The following is a 27,676-nucleotide window of genomic DNA, read 5'->3' as shown; positions in this document are numbered from 1 at the left end:
ATGTAAATATAAAATGTATATATTTTACAGTTTTCTTCATATTTGTTAGTATATTTGGAATTGTTATGAGTTTTAATAAAATATTATTCTTGTGGAATGCCCTATTAAACCTCATCTCTAAATTCTGAGCATCCTTGAAATCCATGTTCCTTTTCTCTTGCTGCATTTATTATCCATGACCTACAACTACTACTCAATTCACATATTTGAATTGGGCTACTAATGGCAATAATTATCCCTGATTCTGATAAAGTATACTCCTAAAATATATAAAAAGCTATAGATATTTTATCAACAACCTTAGCAAGTATCACTCGTGAATTCAATCTAAACTGCATGATCACTGACTTTATAAATTTAATGTGAGACATGATTTTAAAGCATGGCCAAAAAGTTTTCGTCATTCTTTCCACTGAAAAAGTTGGGGTGTATATCACCTGTCATGTCATCTGGACAGGCTTATGACTGCTTCAATGAACAGAAGATTAACAAAATTGATGTTAACTTCCAGGACAAGGTCATAAAAGAGCATGGAGCCCCTGCCTTGATTGCTGGAACATTCTGTTGGAGATTCCTGAACTACCACGTAGGAAGTTCAACTGACTACCTAAGATCACCATGCTGGAAAGGCTAAGTGTGGGTTAGCCAGCACTCCCCAGTTAAGAGTCCCAGCTAAAGCCAACCACACCTGAGAATACTGATCCAGAATGACCAACACTAAGATAAAGTTCAATGAAATTACTGAGAAAAAAAATCTGTTGGCCATTCAGACAAAAAGATAAAGTAATTTTTAAGGAAAAGAAAATTTAATTATCATCAGACTTTTCAACAGCAAGTGATAAAAATGGAATAATATAATATCAAGGAAAGTAAATTTTATGCAGAGGACAGAAAAAAATGTCAGCAGGCAAGAATTCAGGTATTACTGTATGTATGTATGTATGTATGTATGTATTTATTTATTTATTTATTTATTTATTTAATTTTTTAGGTATTACTGTTTTAATGAGCCCTTCTGGGTATTGTAATGGAGAATGAGCTTCAGGCAACCAACATGCCTAGAGAAACACCAATATAAGGATGGTATTTTTTCATAGAACTAAGACTAAGAAGAGTTTTAAAGAGAGTACAGTATATAATGCCTATATACTAAGACAATATGTAGTACAATTATAAAAAACAGAACATCTGCAAAACATGTATCTGTTTATAATAACATTATTGGTATTAGTATTATTGTTCTGAGTCTGTTGTTTGTTATGAAGGATAAAGCAAATGAGTATAGGGTACTGTAACATGTCCTGTTTTCCTTGAAAGCCAGGATCCTGGGTATGGAAGAAAGAACATGTAGATGTAATACTGAAGAGTTGGAAGTAAAACTCTAGTCCTGAATTTGAATTAGAAGTATCAATATGAACTCACGAGACACTTTATCTTTAAACAGTTCTATGTCTATGTGTATGATATACAGATAACCTAGCTATCTCTGCTGAAAAAGGTGTGGAAATTGTCATTCTGATAGCAATGAGCATTCCTAGCATCCAGGTCCATTTCCTCCTGTAAGAAACCAGGACTTACTAAAGAAATGTTGATTCCAGGTGGTGGACAGGTAATGGATAAAATGAACCTGAAACATCTTTGTGTTCCAGATGGCTAGGAAACTATTCAAGACTACTAGGATCATGACAAAGAACATGAAAGCCAACTTGAAAAGACTTCCACTGGCCAAAGATAGAACAATATTACTTTAAATAAAGATAATAACTGCAGTGGGTTGAAACATATCATATGCATTTAAATTTATGAGTTCATAATGATATTAAAAAATGTAAAAAGTACTTGGTCACTATTAGAGGAAGAGAGAACACCAATTCATTACCTTCAGAATTATTAAATAAGGGGAAGAATCAAACATTTATCCTTCCTTGTTTATAGGAAATGAACCTCTGGACAAGCAAATATCAGATGAGGGAAAAATGTTTCTTTGTAAAAGTGTTTCAAGGGGCAACTGGGTGGCTTAGTCAGTTAATTGCCTGCCTTTGACTCAAGTCATGGTCCTAGAGTCCTGGGATCCAGCCTCACAACAAGCCCTGCATTGGACTCCCTGCTTTTCTTCTCCCTCCCCCCTCCCCCTGCTCATGCTGTCTATCTATCTCAAACAAGTAAATAAGTAATCGTTATAAAGGCATTTCAACTAATAAAATGAAAAAGAATGAAACGAGAATGAACCTTTTAACAACTCAATGAATTAAGACACAACTGCTAATACCATGAAAAAGACAACTACATATTATGTGCCTCCTAATGAAAAGAAAAAAACCACAACAATACATATTCTTGCCAAATGCAATGAACACGGATCTTTAGAACCAGCATCTACTTTCCAGAAAACACAACATATTAAACTATACTGGAGGCAATCTGGACTGTGGGAGACTCAAAATTAAATCAGAATGCTTGGGTGCCTTCACAGGTAAATGGTAAGGAAAAGAAAGGGATGAAGGAAGATACTGTCAATTAAGAAATCTTATATATTTAACAAATTTTAAAAATTGACAAAGCTAAACAGTAGAATTTAAGTAGCTACATATAGGTGATAAAACTATAAAAAGACACACAAGAAAGTATGATTAAAAGTTAGGACAATGATTACTCTCGGAGGAAAAAAGGGTCTGACAGGGCTGAGGCACATGTAGGGGTTTCTAGGGTATTTGGTAAAATTTTATTCTTTGACCTGGGTGGTGTTACAAGGATATTTGCTTGACAATAATTTATTGAACCATGTATTTGTTTTGTGGGGTTTTTTTGTGTCCATTTTTTACTTAGTAAAATGAGTAATTAATTTTACTTAGTTTAAAATGAGTAAGAAATAAGAGAATAATAAAAATGATCAGGGAGATTTGAAAACGACAGATCTTGTGAAAATGATGCAGAGGGAGAGTGAAATTAAAATGAGAAAGAGCTAGAATGAGAAGGTCTGTGGAAGTAGTGATCTGTTTTTGTTGTTCACTAATATATTCCAAGCTCTGAGAACAGTGCCAGGACACATCAGAAACTTAATATTTATTGAATACAAATGAAAGCTGAAGTCATTTGATAACAATTAGATCACAAAGTTTGATGATACCAAGTATTTATAAGCATAAGTAGTAACAAAGATTCTTGTACTCTGCTGGTAGGAATGCAAACTGGTTCAGCCATTAAAAAAAAAAAAGACACAGTCTTTTATAGTTAAATATGCAGCCACTTTCTATGATACAAATTTTACATCTAGGCAATTTTTTAACACATCTTAATGTATCAATTTAGAGAGTATAAATATTAATGTTACTGCTTTTTTTTTAGTTATTGTAAAGATCAAAGAACATATCACCTAATAAAAATAAATATTATTTCAGAATACTTGTTACAGCTGTGTGTCCATACTGAATTGCAGTGTAAAATATTTTATCTTATTGTGGGTCACCTGCAAGAAGGTTTGAAAGCCACTGCCTAGAGAAACTATTGCACATAAGCACCAAGATTCAGAATATTCCTAGTAGCCTTCTTCATAATAGCAAAAAATTAGGAAACATATCTCGTATTCATCCTCAAAAGAATGATAAATTCATTTTGATGCATTTGTGCAATGAAATACTAGATAGCAGTGAAAAATCAATGAATTAGAGCTATATACATGACCATATATATGGAGAAACACCAAAGTGAAAAAAAGCCAACCACAAAAGAATACATATAGTTTGATGCTATATTTTACAAGGAAGAAAAACAAGATTATACAACATGCTATTTAGGGATACAAATATTTCTGATACATCTATAAAAGAATTACAAGAAGAGTTTCAGAAAATTTAAAAGACCAGCCCCCAAAACACAAACCCCAAGGTTTTCAGATAATGGTTACCCCTTAAGAGAGGGTAGAGGGAAGAACCTGGAAAAGTGTTTCAACAGGTTGGGTAATATTCTATTTCTTAGCTTATGTGGTGAATTAAGTCATTTATTAGAATGCTTCTTAATATTAAAACATTATATGAACTTGTTGTTTCTGTAGGCTAACAATTGTTGAATCCAACAGCAGCAATTTCACATGATTAAAATATTTAACACATTAAAATACATAAAAAATATTTAACACATCCTTTGAAATATACCCAGTATTTCATAAACAAGTAAATCTTAGAAAACATTTATTCATAGTATATTTTTAACTGTAGTTGCTTTATTCAGAGTTTTCTCCAGGATCAGGCCCTGGGCCAAAGGCAGGCGCCAAACCACTGCGCCACCCAGGGATCCCTATTCAGAGTTTTATAATCATATGGAGGTGTTATAAAAACCTTATATCTGCAGCCCAAAATACATTAAACTTAAAGATAATTTTTTAGCTATTTATCATGGAAAACTTAAAATGTATAATGAACTAAACAGAAAAAAACAATGAAGTCTCTGATACACATTAAACAGCTTCAACAATTATGGATATATAGGGATAAATGGAAACTCTGAAATATATTTCCACCTCTTCTAAGTCTAAACTGAAAAGCAGAGATGCAGACTGGATTTAAAAAAATAAAAGGAAGACCCAATGATATGCTGTCTACAAAAGATTCATTTTAAAAATAATGGTGCAGGGGCATCTGGGTGGCTCAGTCAGTTAAGTCTGCCTTCAGCTCAGGTCATGATCCTGGGATCCAGGGACTGAGCCCTGTGCTGGGCAACCCAATGAGTAGGAAGTCAGCTTCTCTCTAGCCCTTTGCCCTTCCTCCACTTCTGCTTATGCTCACTGTGTGTGTGTCTTTCTCTCAAATAAATAAAATCTTAAAAAAAAAAATAATGGCGCAGATAGGCTCCTTCTAAAAGACTCTAATATATTTCATAATTTGCTATTTTAAATCTCCTAGGACCCTACTAGGAGAAATTAATAGGAATAATGGAGCAATTAAGTGAGATTATAGGATCAACTGTGATCTGGAATAAGGATAAAAGCTTTTGGTACTATGTGACATATTTGACTCTGACAACTTTCTGGTTTAAGAATAATATAATTTAGTAAGTTTTTTGTAAGAATATGTAACCAGTCCTTAATTGGATTTGGAGTTTAAATTTTCACTATAACAAAGTATGGATATTCCCAACCAAAACATGAAAAACAGAACTAAGTCATTATAGTCCTTAGTACCGGCAAAAGCAAACAAAGCATTTCAGAAGAGATAACACCCTCAATCTAGGCAGCAGCAGAATTCCCATAAAGTACAGATAAAGCTTAAAGAAACATAAGCTCTCAATTTAAAATTACAAAATGCATAAGAAAACAAACCATTTTGCATATGGATGAGCAGAAATTAAAAGAATTAGTACTTTGGATAACACAGAAATTATAAAATAAAATGTTGAAAATGATTTAAGAAATATTAAAAATGACACTAGTGTAAAAGCACACATATTTGAAACATATATGATCCCTCTATAAGAGAATTAGTGAAGTGAAATATAGATCTGAGGAAATCATGCAGAATAGAGCACCAAGAAATAGATATAAAAATATGAAAGGTTAAGATACAAGTAGAAAAGAATATCAAGCCTCAACAAATTTCCAATAGAAATTACAGGAAAAAAACAAACAAACAGAGATCATGCAGAGAGACAATGTTTGGAGAGAGAGTGGCTGAAAGTATCTCAGCATTGATGTGAAAAGTTAAGCTACTTCTTAATGAAAATATATTGAGGAACTGTATTTCACAAACTAAATTACCAAAATTTTATAAGCAACTCACATGATTAAATCTTCTTGTGAAGGCAACAGCATTTGGTGCAGAACTATATTTTTCTTTTTTATTCCATCCACAACTTGAAAGCTCCTGCAAAAATGAGTTTAAAATACATTCATGAAATACCCCAGTTTTCATATTATATTTAGGGTTTCAAAACATACAAGACAGCTGTGTCCTTTCCTAGAACCATTTTATTTAACAGGAACATATCTAATGCTATAACCACTCAGTTAAATCATAAAAACAAATTCTATTATAATGCAAGAGAGCAAAATTACTTGTCTATGAGAATATAGATAACAAGACTTACACTCTACAGGGAGACTGGTGGATTCATCTTTGTAGACCTTTGAATCCCAAAAGGAAGGAACTACAGATAATGAAAGTTGAGCTTCCTACAATGTACAGTGAAGCCTAGTTAGGCCCCATTCAGTTACTCAGAGCTTCTAATTAGCTTTCCAGTACTTCACTATTTGAGCTGATAGCCAACTATCCCAGATATGTAATGAAATTGCTAATAAAAATTAGTTCTTGGTACCCTGCAGTGTCTGTCAATAGAATTCAAAGGGCTCAGTAAACTTGTATGTAAAAAATTAAATTTTTATTTCATATTAAGTTCTAACGATATGACATTCCTTTTAATTATAAATGTAGAGTACACATTACAGAAGAATTAGCAATACATATGACTTTACCACTGAAAAAATTTTCATATCACATTACAGCTGGTACAGATATATAATCATTTATACTTATCACTAGTATGAAATTATGAGCTCATCATCTGTGGACCTTAATATGTTAATAAAGAAGCATATATATGTTGCTATGTGACAGAAAAGTATGTTGATAGGTATGTTTTAAGCCAATTGATTTTCTTTGATTTTAAAGCAGAGTTCAACTCCATAGGCTTTATTCATGTGCCAAAGGGGTCCAAGGTTCAAAATAGGTTAAGAACTTTGCTGTAATGCAATAACCACCACTAGAAAGAGACAGAATCTATTTGAAGAAATCTATCTAAATAGAGGAAAATAAGAGCAGGGAACAAAAAAAACAAAAAACAGAGAAAAGAAAAACAAAATCATATAGTTATTTCTCTCAGATGGATGAAAATAGATATTGCTCCCATTAGGCAAAAACAGGGCAATAGATTTAGAGAACAAAACAAGAGTTTTGGAAATGAAAAACACAATAAGGAAGATTTTTAAAACCAACATAATAGTTGTGAAATAAAAGTGATAAAACCTTTTAAAAAATAAATTCAAAATAGGAGTAAAAATATTATGTTAATTAGACTTCATAAGAGTCAGTGTCTGAACAATAACAAGAATTTTAAGAAAGAACAGAGAAAACAACTTATCAAAAAAATTTTTAATGCCCCCTAGAACTTAAAGGACAAGAAAATACCTGTCTCATGCCCTTTATAATGGATTAAATTTAAAAATCCCTGAAAAACCAAGGCCTCACATCAAAAAATTACAGCACACTAAGACTATGAAATTATAAATCTGTAAGATTCAGTAACAAACCAAAATAAAAATAGATCACATGGAGAAAAAAGGGATCAAATGTATCAGATACCTTAAGAATAACACTGAAAGTCAAAGACAACTGAAACAATGTCTTCAAAATCCTAGAATTCTGTGTCCAACGAAAATATGAATTAAGTATGAAAATGTACTACAGAGATTTTCAGACATGAAAGTCTCAGAGTATTTGTCTTCCATGCACCTATTATCAGAGAGCTAGAAAAGTATTTTGGTTCCTCAAAATAAACTAGCAAATTAAGAAAAAGACATGGGATCTAGGAAATTGAGTAACCAACATAAAAAGAAAATACTATAAATACCCAGATTAACTTAAAGGGAGATCCTGGGACAAGACTATGAGCAAAGTTTTTTGCTCAGATATTAACTAGCAAGAGGACAGAAATTCCAAGAGAGGTGCCTCTCAAAGATGAAGCAATACCTAACTAAGAGTTTGAACACCCTGGGAAGAAACAATTCACTATATTCACCACTGGCAGAAAAATTAGTGACAAGTACAGAGAAAGCTTAAATAAGTTATTAGCTCATGGAAAACAAAATTGATTGTGGCTCAACTGTAAAGAATAGTTGACCCATGATTACTTATGTCAAAATTATTACCTAATTATATGTGAAAAAGAGGACAAAGTAAAATGTATAAATGTCAGGGTAAGAGAATGTAAGAGTGTGAAATCATCTTCTACAGTATAGAGTCAATAAATCATATCCAAAATTATAAATGATAGGCAGTTAAATGCATTATTTGAAAACTGGGTATATATTTCTCCAAGGAGGAACAGCTAAGACACTGGAGGGATGTGGGTTCAAGGGTGGGGCTGGTAGAAATACATGACCTTTTAAATGTGATATATTCTGATCTTCCACAAAATTTACAAATAGAACAAAAAGAAATGGACTGAGGGGAAGACGGAGGAAATAGTTATGACGATACAATACTCCATAAACACAGGTACTATTCCCTTGACTAGGGTTGTGTCAGTGAATACTGAAAAAAAGTGGTAGATTCAAGATATTTTGGAGGCCGGGAGGCCTTAGTCAAAAACAGGATTCACACACAGTATAAGCTGAGAAGGAGGTATCCAAAGGTACTCAGATTCCTGTTTCTGGTCTGAGTAATTGGAATGGAGAATATTGAGGGAAGAAAACAGCAATTACTGCTTCAACAAAGTGGATAAGCAGTCAATGCTCTGAGGATATCAATCACTAACTTTTTTAAAACCGAAAGCTAGATTACAATCTTCAGATTTGAAATTACTGAAGGACTGGGTGACGAGCACTGAGGAGGGCACTTGATGAGATGAGCACTGAGTTATACTATATGTTGGCAAATCAAACTTAAATAAAAACAAATGTAAAAAAAGTGAAAATTTAAAAAAAAAGTGAATTTACTGAAGGAAAATATAAACAACAGAAGCAATGCTACAGAAAAAAAAAAAATTGTTACCAAGCCTAGATCTAGGGTCATTTCACATTACCTCCTTGCATAGACAGAAGATACTTAGTGACAGACATTACGTGAATGTAAAAATGATATAACTATATTAAAAACATCAAACTGCTAGAAAGTATTTTTGTTCTAAAAAATATCAATATAAATATATTAATACATATTAAGATAACTATAGAAAGATGGCGCATTTTAAGGCAAATTCCTAGGATTAAATCTATAAATAATGAACTAGTTTTTAACAAATTGATATTATTTCCAAATTTAAATTCATGCTGTGATCAAAGTGTCTGTGTCAAATTGATTTATACTTATCAAATTACTCATGTAGCCATTTGATGGAGTTCAAACTCAATAGCAAAGCTTTACATATAAAATGAATTTCATTTTCCTGTTATAAGTAAGGCTACACTATATATAAAGAATATCCTCACACCTTTTCTAACATTTCTGATCATTTCCTAAAAAAATAGTCCTTCAAATCGCTAGGTCAAAGAGTATGAACCTTTTCAAGGCTTTGATACCTGTCAAATTGCCCTCCTGAAGTACAGAGTCATTTATACTACTACAACAATTGAGTGTCACTTTCCTAAAAGTTTCCATATATCACTTCTTTAATTTCCCCATCTGTAAGAGTAATCATGTTGGTTCAAATCATGTGAATCACCTGGAAACCCACCATGGAGAGAATCTATGAAAACATCTTCCCAATTTTCTTTATGTGAATATGGGGCCTACTTCTTGTCTAAAGTAGCCAATACTTTTACTGTCCTCTTTTGTGTGATTTAATCTTCTGGTTTTATGCTTAAAAGGCTGCCTCAGCCTGAGAACAGATGTCTTGATAGTAGCAGTAAAAGTAATAGTTAATACTAATACGGAGATTCTTGAATGCCAGGCACTATTCTAAATACTTTATACATACATACCAAGTCCTTTGAATCTATCTTCATCACGATATTATTATAAATTATGATAAGGAACCCAGATAAAAGTATCAGTGAATCACGGCTTTATTTTTTTTTACACTAAAAACTTCTGAATGCTTTTCTGACTCCTCAAATAAAAAAAGATAAAAATTTGGATAAAAAGTTCATCCAATTTGTAGAGTATTTCAAAATAATTACCTTAATAGAAAAATGTTTTGTCCCTCTAACAAAATTCTCTTGGAAGGTGACAGAAAGGAGGTAGGTATGAATGAATCTATGGACACACAGTACCTGGGAGCAAATGGATGAAAATTTCACTGGATCCATCCACTCTAAAGAAAGTATAATTGGAAAATGTAAAGACATAAGCAGGTTTTACAAAACCTCTTAAGACAGTAGCTTCTGCTTCATAAAATATTTCCCCTTTGAGACAATGCTATATTACTAGCACATCTAAAACAACAATAAACTATAACAATGGAGAACAGATTAGTGGTTCCAGGAGTTAAGGAGGGTGGGGAGTAGGCAGAAGTGGGACTGGCTGACTACAGAGGGGTAACACAAGGGAGAGAGGGCTCTGTGGTATGGCAATAGTTCTGTATCCTGTAAGAGGTGATGGTTAGACAAAACTGTACACAGAAAACAATGTTATAGAACTATATAGATACATGTTGTGTAATGTTCATTCCCTGGTTTTGCTACTGTACCATCCTTATGTACCATGTAGCTTCCCTGGGAAACTGGGTGAAGGGTAAGTAGGGAATCTCTGCAATATTTTTGCAACCTTCTATGAATCTCTCCGTGTACGGTTTTTTTTGCAAGTTCCAGTAATGTATAATTACTTCAAAATAAAGTTAAACAACAATAGTAAAAATCAATTTAATGAATTATGGAGCTGAAATTGCATTGGGACTCCAGGAACTCACTACTTTCTTCTGAAACTTGACATGCATTTATATTAGCTAGCCTTAAAAGGAATTTTACCCTGTTCCACATCTACCTCTAATAGCCACTGAACTTCCCCATAAGAAAAAAAAAATTGCTTTTCCCTTTTCTCTTTTTGTCTCAGATTCTAGAATCTTCTTCCAAGAGGCACCATAAGCAATCTAAGAAATAAATTCTCCCACTCGTGGGGTCTTGCATTTGACAGCATTTATCAGCCTAGTCAAGGGTTATTCTATACTAAAACATCTTGCAAGAACACCAAAAAGTAACCTTTGTGACTCAAAGGATGCTTTTTACACATCTGATTTAGGAACAGGAATGATTAAAGTCAAGCACTATGTAAGTAAGCCTCTATTTTGGCAAAGGCACAATGAAACACAACAGCCTTGATACCTCTTAAAATATGTTCAACTGGATTAATTTACAATTTTTGAATCAGGCAGTAAAAAGAAATCTAACAGCAACTCACAGATATAAAAGCAATTTTTAAATGGTCATTGAAGTGTATCTGAAAGAATACTCATGGGCTCATTTTGAACCATGAAACTGTCGAGCCCAATTTTGCACTGACTTTATTTTGGAAGCATGTGGGGAGCAAACACCACAACTGGTGACCACCTACCCTATGAAAGAATTACTGATTTTCACAGGAGCCACAGCTTCTCTTATGTCTCTTGTAGGTTTGTTCTGTAAAGTCAAATTCTTGTTCTAAATTTCATCTTGTAGGTTCCAACACTCTTAAAAGGACTGCTCTAAGGGTGATGTTGTAGGGATACCTAAAGATAGAAGAAGAGAAAAGGCCAATATAGACCAGCATGTAGACAGAGACTGAGAGAAGAAAAGAAAAAGTGATGGAATCTATAAAAGACTGTGGAGGGAGAGGGGGTTCTCACAAGAAGAAAAAATTTTTTAATTGAGGTATAGTTGACACACAGAAGATAATTATTGTTAAGATACTCTTATGCTCAAAAATGCAAAGCTTTAAAGGGATATAGTATCTCCATTAGCATTCAGTCTATATGGCTATTCAGAAAGAAGTCTCAGCCACAGATGATGTGCTCCTCATTATGATTCCTGTATTTTTAAACAACAAACTTTTGAAACTATAAAACTTCAATGTGTTATATGAAATAAAAAATATCCCTTCTCTTTTCTAACATACATTCTCTGTCCCCTCTCCACACTGCCTCCTGACACCTTAAAGCTGCCTCTAGAATGAGTGCAGAGATAAAGGCAGGAGCTATCTTGTGCTACCAGTGATGCCATGATATACCTACTCTCCTAATCAACAATGTTCCTCTTTACTTCTCTGGTTTTATTCTAACCCTAACCGTACTACCTAATAATTAAGTTCATGGTGATGAGCAGCAATAATATAACTTATAAAACAGTTTGCACCTTGCTTCTAACAGAAAATGTCAAATCTTTCATGTCTTCTTTGCTTTCTTCAAACCTCTTACTATATTCATGAATCGTTTGTATTTTAATTCTAACGCAAATGATACTTTTCATTAAAATAAACATAGAACTATGGTAATCCTGATTTTGGAACTTTGGATAATGCCAAGAATCTAGTCTCTGCATACACAAAAAAAATCAGCATACAGAAGAAAGCTCTTTTACATATTCGGTCAGAAATATCTCAATTGTACGTTTTTCAGAAATGTTTCAGTAAGAGTCGGGATTACCTATTATGTGCTTTTCCTCATTTCACCAGCATTCTTCCTCAATCTCTAGTGTATCCCACTTACACAAGAGGGCCTTATCTGTCCTTTGTATATAATGTCTGTTTATTGATATAATCTAAACCACTCACTGACCTGATTATTAGAACTTATAGTAAAGTGTAAAGCTTTCTTCCTTGACTGTAATACACATCAGAGGGACCTTCAGTCAGAGTCAGTCACTTTATGAACACTTGAGAACCTCATAAGACAGGCAAACATTATCCAGTGTAATAACTACAGTACAGATTTCAAGCACAGTTCACCCTTTGAGAATTATTGAAAGCACCAGAGAATGGCGACTAGAAAGAAAATCTGACTACAAGCAAACTTTCTGTTGTAACACATCCTATGTTGAGTAATACAATACTCATTCTGAAGAGAAACCCCATTGATGTGATAACTGTGGCAATGTCGTCAGAAGAAATATAAGCTTTATAGAACATGAGAGAACTCATAATAGACAAAACCCCAAAACCCATAAATATAATAAACATGGAAGGCCTTCAGAATACAGTCATTGCTTCCTCAACATAAAAGAACTCACAGAGAAGGAAGCCCTATAGATGTGTAAGAGCTTTCTAAAAGAAAACAAACCTCCAAGATCAAAAGGGAAATCACACCAAGAAATCTGTATGTGTAAGAATGTGGAAAAGCCTTAACAAGAGCTGAGCTTCAACTAAGTACCAGAAAATTTATACTAAAAATTAATGAATGTACAGAATCCTTAACCTGTCCTTATTAAGCATTAAATAATTCATATTATGGGAAAAAACCTGAAAATGTTCTCTTTTTTTAAAAAAAGATTGTATTTTATTCATGAGAGACAGAGAGAGAGAGAGAGAGAGAGAGAGAGAGAGAGAGGCAGAGACACAGGCAGAGGAAGAAGCAGGCTCCATGCAGGGAGCCCGATGTGGGACTTGATCCGGGGACTCCAGGATTGTGCCCTGGGCCGAAGGCAGGTGCTAAACTTCTGAGCGACCCAGGGATCCCCTGAAAATGTTCTTAATTGTGGGTGGGGGAAAAAAAACCCACACTCCTGTTTCCATAGAAAGAATATTATTTAATAAAAGTCACACTCTTGGACTACTTTTGCAGAAATGATACCAAACATAATAAACAATGGGTGATGACGTGTCTGTAGGCTATGCAGTATAAAGCTTTGGAATGGTCATTTACCAAACTCAAATACTGAACAGGTATTATTCTAGGCATTAGAGATACATCAGTGAACACAAAGCAGACAAAAGACAAAAATTTCTGCCCTTGTGGAACTTATGTTCTAGTGAGAGGATAACACACCCTAATCTTAAAGAGCTTGACTCATAACCACCACTCAACCCTTTTTACCTCCTTAAGACTCCTGCAGTTTTGATCAAAATTATATGTTACTGATTGAGAACTACCCTTAAGTGCAGCTCTTACTCTGAAGTCACCAATAAAAAATAATCCTACTTCCAGGAATTTCTGGAAGACACATTAGGTATTTTAAAGACCCAATAGTCCAAAACCCTTTACTTCAGAGATTCAATAATTTTTAAAAAGGCCAAAGATATGAAATAGATTCTATTAATGGCACAATTTATAAATGGCAAAGCTGAAAAAAACTACAAGTCTTCTGGCTCCCTGTTTTTATGTTTTGCCACTAAAAATTCTCTTTTGGGACTCAAAAGGCTTTAAAATAAATTTTTAAATAAGTGAAATTTAGTAATTAAAATTTTGAGCACCCATTTAGAGCTATGAATGTTAGAAACTGACTAAAGAAAAAAGAGGGCAGCCCGGGTGGCTCAGTGGTTTAACGCCGCCTTCGGCCCAGGGTGTGATCCTATAGTCCTGGATCGAGTCCCACATTAGGCTCCCTGCATGGAGCCTGCTTCTCCCTCTACTTGTGTCTCTGCCTCTCTTTCTGTGTTTCTCATGAATAGATAAATAAAATCTTTAAAAAAAATTTAATTAAAAAAATTTAAAAAGGAGAAAAGAGGCAGCAAAATACATGGCAATTTGTGCCCAAAACTGGTTTGAACAAACGAAAAAAAGAGAGAGGCAGCTCCATGGAAATAAGAGTTGTAAAGACACATTAACAGTGGTGAATACAAACATTAGAACTGCTAACCTTTTCCCTTCTTTGTAATCACTATGATGACAGTTTGGACAACCATATCATTGTGTGGTCTCCCCATCACTAAGAGATGACCACTCACGGAGAGGAGGGAAGAAGAGTGAAGAGCTGGTTTTGAGTGAGAGGGATCACCATCCACAAAAGCATCCAAATTTGGCCACTTTGACTGGGCCAGTGGGCAAATGAAGATTCTTAGGATTTCTGTAGCACCAGCTATGGGAACATCAGGGCAAAGTGCTCAGACAGAGAGGGATCTGTTGGTACAGAGAGGACAGGCTGTGCAGAGCCGTGTCCCAGGCCTAACAAATGTTCATAGACACTAGGGAGTGCTCACATTTCTAGAACCAGTGAGCTACAGCCTTATAAAAACACTGTACTCTCAATAACCTTCAGATTTGACAGAGATGGGGAAGGGGAGAAAAGTTATTTAGGAGGTAAAATAAATTGGTATTAAAAACAGACAGATGGTGTACATCACACAGACAAGGAATCTTTAAAAATAAAAACAGATTTTTTTCTTTGTAGTTATATTCCTACTAAATAGTTTTTATATCACTGATGAATTTTCCTGTAACATTAAATTCTTTTCACTAGTAAGCACTGGTTCTTCCGACCATAAAACAAAAAAACTAAGAAATGAAGTACCAAATCTGTTCTTTTTTCTTCTTTCAATCTGAGGTAACTTCATATGTGAGACATGGCTGGAGAAAACCCAGACTTAGTATTTGTTTGATTCACATCTGTGACTTTATTAAAGATGTGACTTTATTAGTCTGTATTCTATTGATGACTAAGGGAAGTCCCTAGGAAGAACGGTTTCTACTGTGAAATAAAAAGCCTGGAATTTTGCCTTTCCCCTGAGCAACTCTGAGGTGTGCTGTGCTGTGTGACTGACATCATAGGGAAGAGGCCTGGCCCTGAGGAAATGGCTGCCCGTCGCATAGGTGCCCCTTTCTTCCTACCAGTTTAGAACAACTTTGGCTAAATTCTGCTTAACACAAAAGGCTTGGGAATATAGAATTCCACAAACTGCTGGGAATTACAGGATCTACTCTGGGAACTGAATTCATGAGAGATACATATTTTACTAAGTTCCAGGTGACTCAAATTGCCTCTATTATAGCAAATCCAGTGAGACTTGGGTGGTGTAATCACCAATCTGTATGAAATCACTAAACCACGTGGCTGGATTCAAATCTATTTTTCTTTGAAGTTCAAATTTATTACAAATTTCAATTTAGAAAACGTGAATTAACATCTGAAATAAAGTTACATATGGATATATACATGTAATAGTGAATCTTAGTAGTTTTAGTGAACAACTAAAGAGCTTTTAAAGTTTCATAAAGTATATATATACACTTTTTAAAAAGTTTTCCATAAAGTTATCTATAGAGACTTGGACATTGATATGGACAGAAACACAAAGATAAACTTACTAGATTCAGTGATAACTACTCTTTTTTCATAACATGAGGTTAAATTTTGATTTAACCAAAGAATTCATTCTTTACTGAAGTTAACTACATAATGAGGTAAACACTCTTTTTTATGCTAATAAATAAGACTAATACATTAGACTGACGTCATAGCTTAATCTTTTGTTTGTCAATAACAAAAGTTTTGATATGATAAACATCTGTACAAACATTTCAGGAAACTGGCAGTACTTAACATACTCAAAGATATTCATGCTCTACAACTCAGTAATTAATGCACTAGAGTGCACATATTACAAGGGGTGCTCGTCAGCAATGTTGAACATAAAAAGCAAGCTAAAGACGACTAAAACAACGGAATTCCATTTACATAAAAATTTATACATATTTATAGAAGAAATATAGTTAAACACAAAGGAATGACCTAGATCAATACTGGACAGTGGCTACCGTGGTGGGAGGAGGGAAGAGGGCAAACAAGGGAGAACATAGAGTGGCTTCAACAGTACTGGTTAGGTAGGTACACAGGGGTTCATCTTAATCAGTCTTCATGCCTTGTAGGTCTTGAATATTTCATAATAAATTAGAAAACATTTTTCTGCCAGATGACAATCTGTTTATACTGCCAGATTTCATGTAATCTTGATGATTATATGAGACTAACACTTAAGAATATTTCCGTGCTATATCATTTCTTCCAAAAGAATTAGTTTCAATTTTTGAAAATGGTTCTCTCACTGAACAAATATTTACTGAACACTATATTCATTTTCTCATTCTAACTTTGACCCCCACTACATGTCAGACAGATAAAACAGAAGAAACAAAATTACCAGTCTCTGCCCTCACGTAGCTTAAAACTTAGTGGAAGCAGCCAGCATTTAATCAAATAAGCACACAATTAACATACTTTACACCTCATCACTCCTTCCTTCTTAAAAATCCTTCCTTCACTTGTCTCGTTGAATACCATACTAATAACCTGATTTTCCTCAAAATCACTCACTGTTGCTTTTTTATCTCTTTTGCTAGTTCCACCTAAACACTAACTAGAACCCTTCTCTCCATCTATATTCACGTTCTTGGTAACCTCATCCACACTTTATGTCTATAGTCATCTCTCTCAAACTACACTTGAAACCTGGACAAATAATGTCGTTACGTATGACCTGACTCAGCATTCTGACAAACATGTAAACCTAAATATGTCCAAAGCCAAACTCCTGCTCTTTCCTCCCCATCTGCTGCTCGGGCCTTTCTCCACAAGGCAACAGTGCACATAATATTCTATGTGAATGGCAGTGCCAGGAGTTGTGAACACAATAATAATAATTTTCCATCTCAGAGAATATCAACTGCATGTTTCTGGTATCAGGCCAAAACCCAGGCATCATCCTTGACAACTCTTACATGCGGTGTCTGATGACTTCCCACCACTTCTTCCACTCCCATCCTGAACCAAGCCACCTAGTCTCTCACCTGGTCTCCTTGATTCGTCTTTGGTACCAGTCAGCAGTCAGGAGTCAGAAGAGACTTAAAGAGGTACTACTTACAGTCTCAGTCAGAAACTGTCACTCTTCTCCTCAAAACCTTCCAAGAGCTTCCTGTCTTTTTTAGAGTAATGATCTGCAAGGCCTGAATGACATCTAGCCTTTACCTCCCACCCTCACTATAGCTCACTGACCATTGTGCTGGCTGTTCTGGAATATTTTTCCCCCAAATGCCCATGATTTACTCTCTTCCTTCAGGTCTTTGCTCAGAGAGATAGCACCCTCCCAGTGAAGGCACCCCATCTGCAATCAAAACTCCCACTGCCTTCACTTTCTAGTCTCTTCTGACTGCTTTATGGTTTTCATGACATACTATCTAGTTCACCTCATTCAATGTAAGATCCACCAGGGCATGAGTTTTAGTCTGTTCACTGCTGGGCCTCCAGCAACTAAACCAGTGCCTGACATATAATAGACGTTCAGCAAAGACTTGTTGAGTAACAAAACATCATGTAAACTTGCAACTGATAAGTTCAGTGAAGAAGCAGAGAGTGCTAGGAGAACCTGCAGGAAGACAAGAAAAGCTTAACTCTGAGAAAGTCAAACTTGATCTGAGAAGCAAAGGATGAATAGGAGTTAATTAGGATGTGCACAGGCTCAGTGGTGACAGGGACTAAAAGCTCAGTGTAGCTAGACCAGAAACTATGAGATTTGTAGACAATATTATGATAGTTTGTCTTTATTCTTAGAGCAACAGAAAGCCACTAAAGTGTTTTAAGCAGAAGGATCACATGAGCAGATTTAGATGCTTGAAAACACTACCATGGGTGTCGGATAGAGAAGAGTTTAGAATGGTCAGTGGATGCAAGTAAATCAGTAAAAGGATACACAGTTGACACAAAATGGTATCTTCGATTGGGGTGTTGGGAGTAGAGAGAGAGAATGGGTTGATAAGATTCTTAAAATGTTAAAAAAAAAAATCAATGAGACTGGTATTAAGTTAGATAAGGGAATGGAGCCAAGAGAATTTTAAGGTTCACTTGCAAATTTTACAAAGTAGTTTAGATGTCCCAGGAAAATAAAAAATTCCCATATTGACTTGAATTCTGTTTTTAATATCATCACCTAGAACTTCAATGTCCAAAGCTCCTAGTCACAAACAGCTACTGAGCACTTGAAATGTGGCTAGTCCAAATAAAGATGTTTCATAACTGTACAATACACACTGAATTTCAAAGTCTTAGTAGAGAAAAAAGGAATATAGACTATACCTCAGTAATTTTATACTGATTAAAAGTTGAAGTGATAATATTTTGGATGTTATAGGTTAAATTAAACTATTAAAATTAATTTCATCTGTTTCATTTTTACTTCATAACGTGGCTACTAGAAATGTAAAGTTATATAAGTGGCTCACATTGTATTTCCATTGGTAGCACTAATCTCATGGGAAATAACAATATGGTCATTGCCATTTATTCAAAAGGAAAAAATATATCAAAGGTAAGACGGCTGAACTTAAGATAAAAAAAAGTATAATGTTTGCCAAGAAGGTAGTTTGTTTTGTTCAGGAGATGGGAGGAAATTAGTATTTCAGCTTTTGTCATTTAAATTCAATAGCCATTTTCTTTTTGGGCTTTATGTATAGAAATACATTGTTCATCCTAATGTTAATCTAATGGTTCTGCTGAGAGAATCCTCATAGTATGGGGTAAATGTTAGGATAACACAGAACTGTGGAAATGAAGGGACTCAGAGATAATTTAGGCCTACCCCTTCATTCTGTAAGTGACAAACTTGAGCCTCTAAGACATTAAGTAACTTACTTGAAAATCATAAGACTAATACGGTCTATACCATTTGAGACACAGATATTTTCTCTAACTCCTTACAATAATTACAGGGTTCAGGGCAAACACACTATATTTTGTTTCCAAAAGGACTAAGAAATATATCTCATGGTATTGAATATTGGTATTATCACTTAGTTGTGTTTTTTTTAAGATGTGAGAGAGAGAGAGAGAGAGAGTGAGCACATGTGTGCATTCATGCACACAATTGGGGGGAGGGACAGAAGAGGGACTGTTAGAGTGAGAGAGAGAATCTCAAGTAGACTCCATGCTGAAACTGGAGCCTGATGTGGAGCTTGATCTCATACCCTGAGATCATAACCTGAGCTCAAAACCAGGAGTTGGACACTTAACCGACTGAACTACCCAGGCGCCCCATCATTTCCTTAGTTTTGGGGTTCAAAGTCATACTTATATTCTTACTTGGTAAGTGTGGAAAAAGCATGTGTTTAGAGTCTGAAATCCAATTCCCACACTTAGCTGTGAAGCAAGGACAACTGTCATTCTGTTTTCTCATCGGTAAAATACACACTACCACACTCAGGTTCACACACACACATAGCATAATAAATGGCTTATAGTAGGTAGACATAAAAAATGCCTCCCATGATCCTCCCTCTTCTCACCAAAATGTCAACACACCATCATATATAAAGTCATAAGTAAAGATGTAAGGGAAAAAAGTGTTGGAGTTGTGAAACCCAGTTTCTTATTCCCATTCTCTTATGAAAAAGCTTCAAAGCCTTGGGTAAATCATTCAGCCTAAGTCTGTTCACCACTCAGAAAAGTGATGAAGCCTAATCAACCAAAATGATTCAAAGTCCTACCTATGGCTCAATGATGTATACCTATGACTGCCACATGAGCTTCTGAGGCCTGAATATTATATGGATAGTCACATCAAAAGCTTTAAACATTTAAACACTAATGTGAATTTGACATTTCTAAAACTTCTTAAGTTGGGGATACTGTTAATGATCATTCTGTATATTTAAAAGGAAAAATTCTTAAAATTACTCACATCTGGTTGAATGGCTTTAAATACTGGAACATCCATTAGCGTTATCTGACCCTGAAATAAAAGGTAAAAAATGACAATTTCTCCTTGGGAATTCTATGACATGAAATGATATTCTATAGTAAATTAAAATTATATTCTATACTAAAATATATTGAGTAAATTAAAATTATATTCTATACTAAAATATATTGAATACTCAAAATTTTTACTAGAAAAAGTATCAATTTTAAAAAGGATTATAGAAAATGAAAAGTTGCCCTTATACCATTATTAAATATGATTATTTCAAATTTTCTCATGCCTATGCATATTTTCCTATGAGATAAATGAGGTAAAGTTAGAAAATAAAATGGTTTTAAAAATTTGGACATACATTAAATCAAAATCAAAACCAAAAATCAGTTCTCTTGATTCATGGAGAAAGAAGTATTATGGTGATTATTAAATCATATTTCCTCAAACAGTAATATAAAATCTGATACTAATAAAAAACAGTTTTCTTCCCCATTTATAAAAGTCAATGAAACTTATGCTAGTGGCGACTCCTACCTAAGGACTGCACACGGATTGGCTCCATAGCTCAGGGGTTAAAGCTGCACATAGCTGTGGACCTACCTCAATCTCACTTTAGGCTACAGATGTAAAACAAGACCCAATAATACACCAAAGAAGAATATGCTAGTATGACTGAACACAGTTTATTCCTGGAATACAAGAGTGGCTCAACCATCAGGAAATCAATACATGCTGTTAACACAAGTTAAAGGAGAAAGAGAACTTAAGTGAATATTTGTATCAGTTAAAAAATAAAAGTTTTTCTAAGTATCTTTCATGATAGTGCAATAATGCCTTCAAATTCCATTTTTCAATTTTTTTAACTTATAAAAATGTGAAAATACTTCTTACATAGGTCAGTAAAGCACAGTTGGTTTAGGGGGTAAAAGCAATTTACCATAAAGGTAAATACATTTTTTTTTCTCCTCATGTGACTTTTTTTGTTGAGTAGAGTTGACACAGGATGTTACATTCCTTCCAGGTAGTAAGTATTTACTTCTCATTTGCCAAGCTGAAGGTGTAAGGTAGGAAGCTGCTCTAAACCTGTCTCCATCTCTTCCTCCCTTCCCCATTTCATCCCTCTGCTTGTTCCGCTGCTGTGCTACTCTCTCCATCAATTCCCACATCCAGTGTTTTGCCCCCGACTCCTTCTGCTGTGCGTTCACTCAACAGCATCAATGTGTAGGTTATGTTCAAGAACGGGAAAAAGGGGAGGTGGGAAACTTACCGCATACTCTTCTGGTGTAACCTTAAGAACATCAAATACCACAGCATCAAAGCTTTTCTTCAGCTCAGAACCTTTGTCACTTAGCGATTCGGAACTGCTACTTTTCTGTTAAATTGAAAGAAAATGCAGCCATTTTAATACTGTCTCACATTCGATGCTGTAGAAATTCGACTGGCATTAAACACTGAACAAGGAATGGGAAAGCACTTTGTCAACAAACACAGCAGATAAAATGGGTACAACATCCTGCTCAGCTGAAGATCATTAGATAAAGGGTCACGCAATTGAATGTCTAACCTCTCCTACTTTCTAGGTTCTTGAGTCATTTTCTTGTCTGTCCATTTCCTCATGCTGACATCCTACCATTTCTTATAGAAATTAAAGATTTTAACAAGTTCGAGGATTCTCAAATGAGGTAAGGGGAAGTTAGGGGAGGAGAACATCTCTATAATTTTTAAACTAATTTTTTAAAGACAAAGACAATGTTTTCATACCTTAAACCATAAGACAATATTCAAAACTTCATTAACTAAGTGATGTCCCCCTGTGATAGTAAAACTGATACTATTCTTACTATTATAAATTTAAGGGGTTTTTGCTTAAAGGTTACTATTTCAAGTTTGAATTTGCTGTTACTACATGTAGAACAAAAGGTGGCTTTTGGCTCTGAACTTATTTCTGTCCTATTTCCACATGTGTACCATGAGACAAAAATGTTTTCTGCCTCCGTTGGTTGAAATCTGAGTGTCATCGCTGTAAGAACATTTAAATTATGCTTTATTAAATGGAGACAGGATACTGAACTATAGCTAATGTCTCAAAAATTAACCAAAGTTTCAGCTACCAGTATATAATACATATGTCAACCTACCAGCTGTTACACATCAGTTTTGAGCACTTGTCATTTATGCCTCCTTTTTATGTTTTCTTTCACTTTCATTAGCAGCTAAATATCAAAATAATTTCAAAAGAAAGGATCTGTCATTAATTTGGGTAAATTCTCAACCATCATTATATTTCAAATATTTCTTCTGCCCCTTTTTCTTCTGGTAGTTGCATTACACGTATGCTACACTTTCTGTCATTGTCCCAGTCCTTGGATATTCTATCCCATTTTTTTTTTCATTCTGTTTTCTCTCTGCATTTTAGTTTGGGATGTTTCTATAGACATATCTCCAAGCTCACTAATTCTTTCATTGGCTGAATACTGGCTACCAGTCTACTGGTGAGCCAATCAGTCATTCTTCATTTTTGTCACAATGTTTTTGATTTCTAATATTTTCTCTTAACTCTTGGAATTTCAATATTCCTGCTTATATTATCCATCTGTTCTTACAAGTTGCCCACTTTTTCATTAGAGCCCTTAGCATTATTAATTGTGGTTATCTTAATTCCCAGTCTGCTAATTCCAAGAGTCTGGCTCTGTTACATGCTTTATTTCTCCAGACTATGTATGTTTCTTACCTTTTGGTAGGGCTTATAATTTGCTGAAAACCAGACATAACATACTGTGTAATAAGGAACTGAGGTAAATAGGCCTTTAATGTAAGGATATATACTTCTATATAGAGAGGAGTTATACTGTGTTTACTGTCTGTTGTACTTGAGGTGTTTGAGTCTTCAATTTCCTCTAGCATCCTTCTTTGGGTTTCTCTAGAAACTCCCTCTTAGAATCTATGCCCTGCAGTTCTTTCAGCTATAATCCTTCATTATTTTTTAATTTATTATTTTTTAATAATCCTTCATTATTATACAGGAATCCTGCTGATGTGGTGGTAAAGTATGGGGGGACAAGTATTCTCTAAGTCCTACAGTCGGGACTTTTAGTGAGCCTGTGCCCACTCTTGGGTGTGACCTCAGATACTTCCCAGTACCCCAATGCCACCGCCAATCCTGGAAGGGGCTGGAGTTGGGTGTTTCTCACCCTCCCAGTAGGTTAGGCTCTGATAAAGTAGTTTCCCTGGAGATCATGGGGAGAACCGAAGGCCCTGGGCACATTTCAAAATATGAGGCAAGAAGGAATTTTTCTCCAATCTTCCCTTTAGAATCTGGTGGAGCTTCCAGAGGTAAAACACAAGTGAGGTTTGGGAGAACCTAAGACTGGGCCCCGGGAGTGTTTAACTTCAAGGTAGCCCATACATAGCCTCCAGCAATTTCTCAACTATAGTTTAAGTTTTCCTACCCATTTCTGCCTTCAGTGATTTCTGCTCTTGGTAAACTAATTCTTTACTTGTCTCTCTCTCCAGTTTTTGGGTCATCACTGTCAGTTTGCTCTGTGACATCAATTTTCTGACAGAGCTAAGAAGGGTTACTGATTTTGTTTGTTCAGTTTTTTTCATGTTGTGAAGACAGGAGTGATAAATTTCAACCTCTTTACATATCTGAGCAGAAACCCAAAGTCCCATAATCAGATTTTATACATAGTATTTTATTTTATTTCACATGTTTATTCTCTGTAATTATGACTAGCTTATAGTATGTCAACAGTATTCTTTTATATCCCAAGATTAATTTAGAAATTTATCCAGAATGTTAAACATTCAAACAGATATGTTATTGCCCAAATAACTAAATTCATTCTGTCAAGTAAAGATGTTAATTTTAAACCTAACTTTCTCCAGGTTTTTAACTAATTCAAGACAAGTTAGCAAATCATAATGGCAATTTTATTGCTTATCAAAACAAGTAATCACTTTCTTTTTTTTCCTTCTTACAAGTCATCAGGAGAGGCTTAAGAAATTATGAGCAAGATGTTTCTATCTGCTTCCCCAATACCAATAAATAAGTTGGTATCGATAAGCTACACAGCATTTCAACATAATGTCCACTAAGGGAATAGTAGTAATTCTTTATTTAAGAGAAGACTAAAATCACTGACACTTCCAAATATCTGAAAAAGATTCACTCTAATCTCAGAAGCTTCTAGTACAGGTTAAATATAAAGGAACACAGGGAAGCCATTCACCCAGATCAAGTATTTATCCATTTTGTAAGCTCAACAGATTTATGGGACATTTGCATTTTGGTATGTTAACAGATCTGTATTTTAAGAGAAAGTGGAAAATACATATTTTCAATTTTACTTTCTTGCCACAGTGTAGAACAATTTAAAAGACAGTCTTTTTCCACTTACCATATACTGTATTATACTACTTTGAGTCCTGAGGAAAGTCAAATGATTTTTTTCACAAGTAAAATAATCTATTTTATTTAACAAATAATTATATACTGTTTCCTGTAATACCAGACCAAATGTTTCAGAATATATAGTTACAAATATGATATACATATATGCACACACACATACACTTAACATATTCAAAAACATGGTTATAAAAATATCTCCAGTAAACATCCATATAATATAAACATATATACAAACATATAATCCCTGTCTCAAGGAGAAAGAAAAGTTGATGTATAAAAAGTGATACAGATAAAACTATAACAAAGTAGGAGAAAAGAATGGTTTATACAAATAATCAGTAAGATATAGTACTCTTTCATTAGAATGAAACTTCAAGTCAATAATTGGTGGGAGTTAAATCTATTAAAAGGATAATTTAGTCCCTTTGACAGAAGTCTTGAATAAAAGGTTTAGGGCCATCTGTATTTAATTAGAAGGCAACGGGGAACCACGGACAACTTAGGGATACAATAAAGCTTAAGAACTGTATTTTAAGAATATTAAAATGGAATTACAGTCAAATGGACCAAAAACAGCAGAGAATGGAGGTGCAAAATCAAACTAAACGCCTGCTGTAATAATCTAGACACAAAATAATGACCAAACCCAGATGGTGCTAGTAGAAATAAGAGAAAAGGAGCGGACTCAAGCAATGAGGTGTGCTGGGCGGGCTCTCCGACAGCTGCCAACAGTCTCCATCTCCTGGCACTCACATCCTTGAGTGTGGGCAGGACTGTGACCTGTTTCTAACCAATGGAATATGGCAAAGAGAACAGGCTGTCACTTCCATGATGACATTCCATGATGACATTACAGAAGAGCGTAACTTCTGTTCTACTAGCGTACTCTCTCATGCTGTGATGAGAAAATGGTTGTGCTACGCCAAGGGGAAATCTAAAGATTAAATTGAGACGGCAAGGAAAACAGTGCTGAGATACACAGTGACGGGAAATGGTGAAGTCAGAGAGAGGGGTTGCACTATTTTCTTTACAAATCGCACAGCAGAATAGTAATGAGTAATTTGAGTTTGTTCATATTATACATAAAATGTCTGGTCCATCAGAAACACTCAATAAAAATGTATGAGGGAATCAGAACTATAGATAGAAATATAGACGTCATCAGCATAAGAAGAAACATCAAAACCACAGACTTCGACTATTTTCATGGATAGCAAGCCCTAAGTAACTGGCTGGAGTAAAATGGAGCTGAAGTTATTAATGAACTTTGAGGCCAACGTGTTAAAAAGTCATAGACATTATTTTCATCTCTATTTTAGGAGAAAAATAAAGGAGAAATATAGCTAGATGTTAAAGTTATTAAAGAAAGCAGGCAAGGACCTTGGATTTAAGGACAAAGCAAAGAAAAACTGTGAAGCATAAATAAAATCACAGCACATTAACTGGAGAGATGGGCATCCAGCTTAGTCTTCACTTCCATTGTTACACTCTAAACCACATCGCTTCCAACATTGCAGCCTAATCGTTTATGATTTTCAACAGGCTTGGAATCAAGGGATCAAGACAGGGTCAAAACTATGTGATTCTAAATAAAAGAGTCTTTTATTCTCACTTGTACTACTGCCCTTAAGGTTCATATAATGTAAAAATACCCTAAAAAAGGCGTTTTATGGAGATCCCTGGGTGGCTCAGCGGTTTAGCGCCTGCCTTTGGCCCAGGGCGTGATCCTGGAGTCCCGGGATCGAGTCCCGCGTGGGGTTCCCGGCAGGGAGCCTGCTTCTCCCTCTGCCTGTGTCTCTGCCTCTCTCTCTCTCTCTATGTCTATCACGAATGAATGAATGAATGAATGAATAAATAATAAATAAATAAATAAATAAATAAATAAATAAATAAATCTTAAAAAAAAGATGTTTTATATATCCTTTAAAACTAAACTCTAAAAGGTTTTATTTTTTTTATTTTTATTTTTTTTAGAAAAGGTTTTAAGTAATCATTATTTGTCAAGTATCTTAGGTGGATAAGGATGAACTATTTCTAAGATGTATAGTGAACACGTGGACAGAATAATTAAAATTTTAAAACTAAAAAATTTGTAGCTCAAGTTCTGATTTATTTATTTATTTATTTTTTAAGATTTTATTTATTTATTCATAGAGACACAGAGAGAGAGAGAGAGAGGCAGAGACACAGGCAGAGGGAGAAGCAGGCTCCATGCAGGGAGCCCAACATGGGATCTCCAGGATCCCGGATCTCCAGGATCAGGCCCTGGGGCTGAAGGTGGCACTAAACCGCTGAGCCACCCGGGGCTGCCCTCAAGTTCTGATTTAAATCTGTGTCCAACCATAATGCTTGAAAAATTAGAATGTCAGGTAAGAAATTCTACAGCTAAACTTCTCAAATGTCTTACCTCGGAAGCGGTAGCAGCAATATTAACACTGCTTGCCTGCCCGTTCATTAGGTCCATGCTTCCCACAGCATCAGTCCTTGACGCTATGTTAACGGCAACAGAAGACTGACTGCTTCATGTCCAAGGCCACAAATACATTATTCCTGTAAAAAATAAACAGAAAAATTTAAATCTATGTCTTATTAAAAGTTTGAGAAAACAGGTATCGAGCCCTGAGTCTCCTTGCTCAATGGGGAGCCTGCTTCTCCCTCACCCTCTGCTGCTCCTCTTGCTTATTTATGTTCTTAATCTATCTCTCTCTGTGTCAAATAAATAAAATCTTTTAAAAAAGGTTTGAGAAAACAAATTGATGTCTATCACCATGCCAAGAAATAAAACACTTCAACTTTATTGAACCTTTTTTTTTTTTAATTTCAGTTAAGTTTCTAAACTCAGCTTGAGGATGATCCTATATGCTCTTTTCAAATGGTCAGAACCCCCAAACGGGCAATGCTCAAAACAGGTTACTCTTTTGTTTGTCATCAGTAAAGCTTAAGTATAATTTTTCACTTATTGTAAGAAAAA

The 27,676-nt window shown here is 34.8% G+C and overlaps 1 protein-coding gene across 2 annotated transcripts in view; it reads right to left on the bottom strand.

Annotated features, from left to right (window-relative positions):
- Positions 1-27,676, bottom strand: part of RALGPS2 (Ral GEF with PH domain and SH3 binding motif 2) — a 162,476-nt gene that overhangs the window by 92,902 nt on the left and 41,898 nt on the right. For both annotated transcript variants that reach the window (XM_055319057.1, XM_055319058.1), the window contains exons 2-5: positions 27,113-27,255; positions 21,559-21,663; positions 20,277-20,327; positions 5,772-5,855 (exon numbers count right to left, since the gene is read on the bottom strand). In XM_055319057.1, coding sequence (XP_055175032.1) covers positions 5,772-5,855; positions 20,277-20,327; positions 21,559-21,663; positions 27,113-27,169 — 297 coding nt within the window. In that variant the 5' untranslated portion in view covers positions 27,170-27,255. The remainder of the gene's footprint in view (positions 1-5,771; positions 5,856-20,276; positions 20,328-21,558; positions 21,664-27,112; positions 27,256-27,676) is intronic.

The sequence above is a fragment of the Nyctereutes procyonoides genome, unplaced genomic scaffold, assembly GCF_905146905.1.
Source record: "Nyctereutes procyonoides isolate TBG_1078 unplaced genomic scaffold, NYPRO_anot_genome, whole genome shotgun sequence".
Lineage (NCBI taxonomy): Eukaryota > Metazoa > Chordata > Mammalia > Carnivora > Canidae > Nyctereutes > Nyctereutes procyonoides.
Note: the sequence above shows the minus strand (reverse complement) of the source record. Positions and strands in the feature narration are given on the sequence as shown.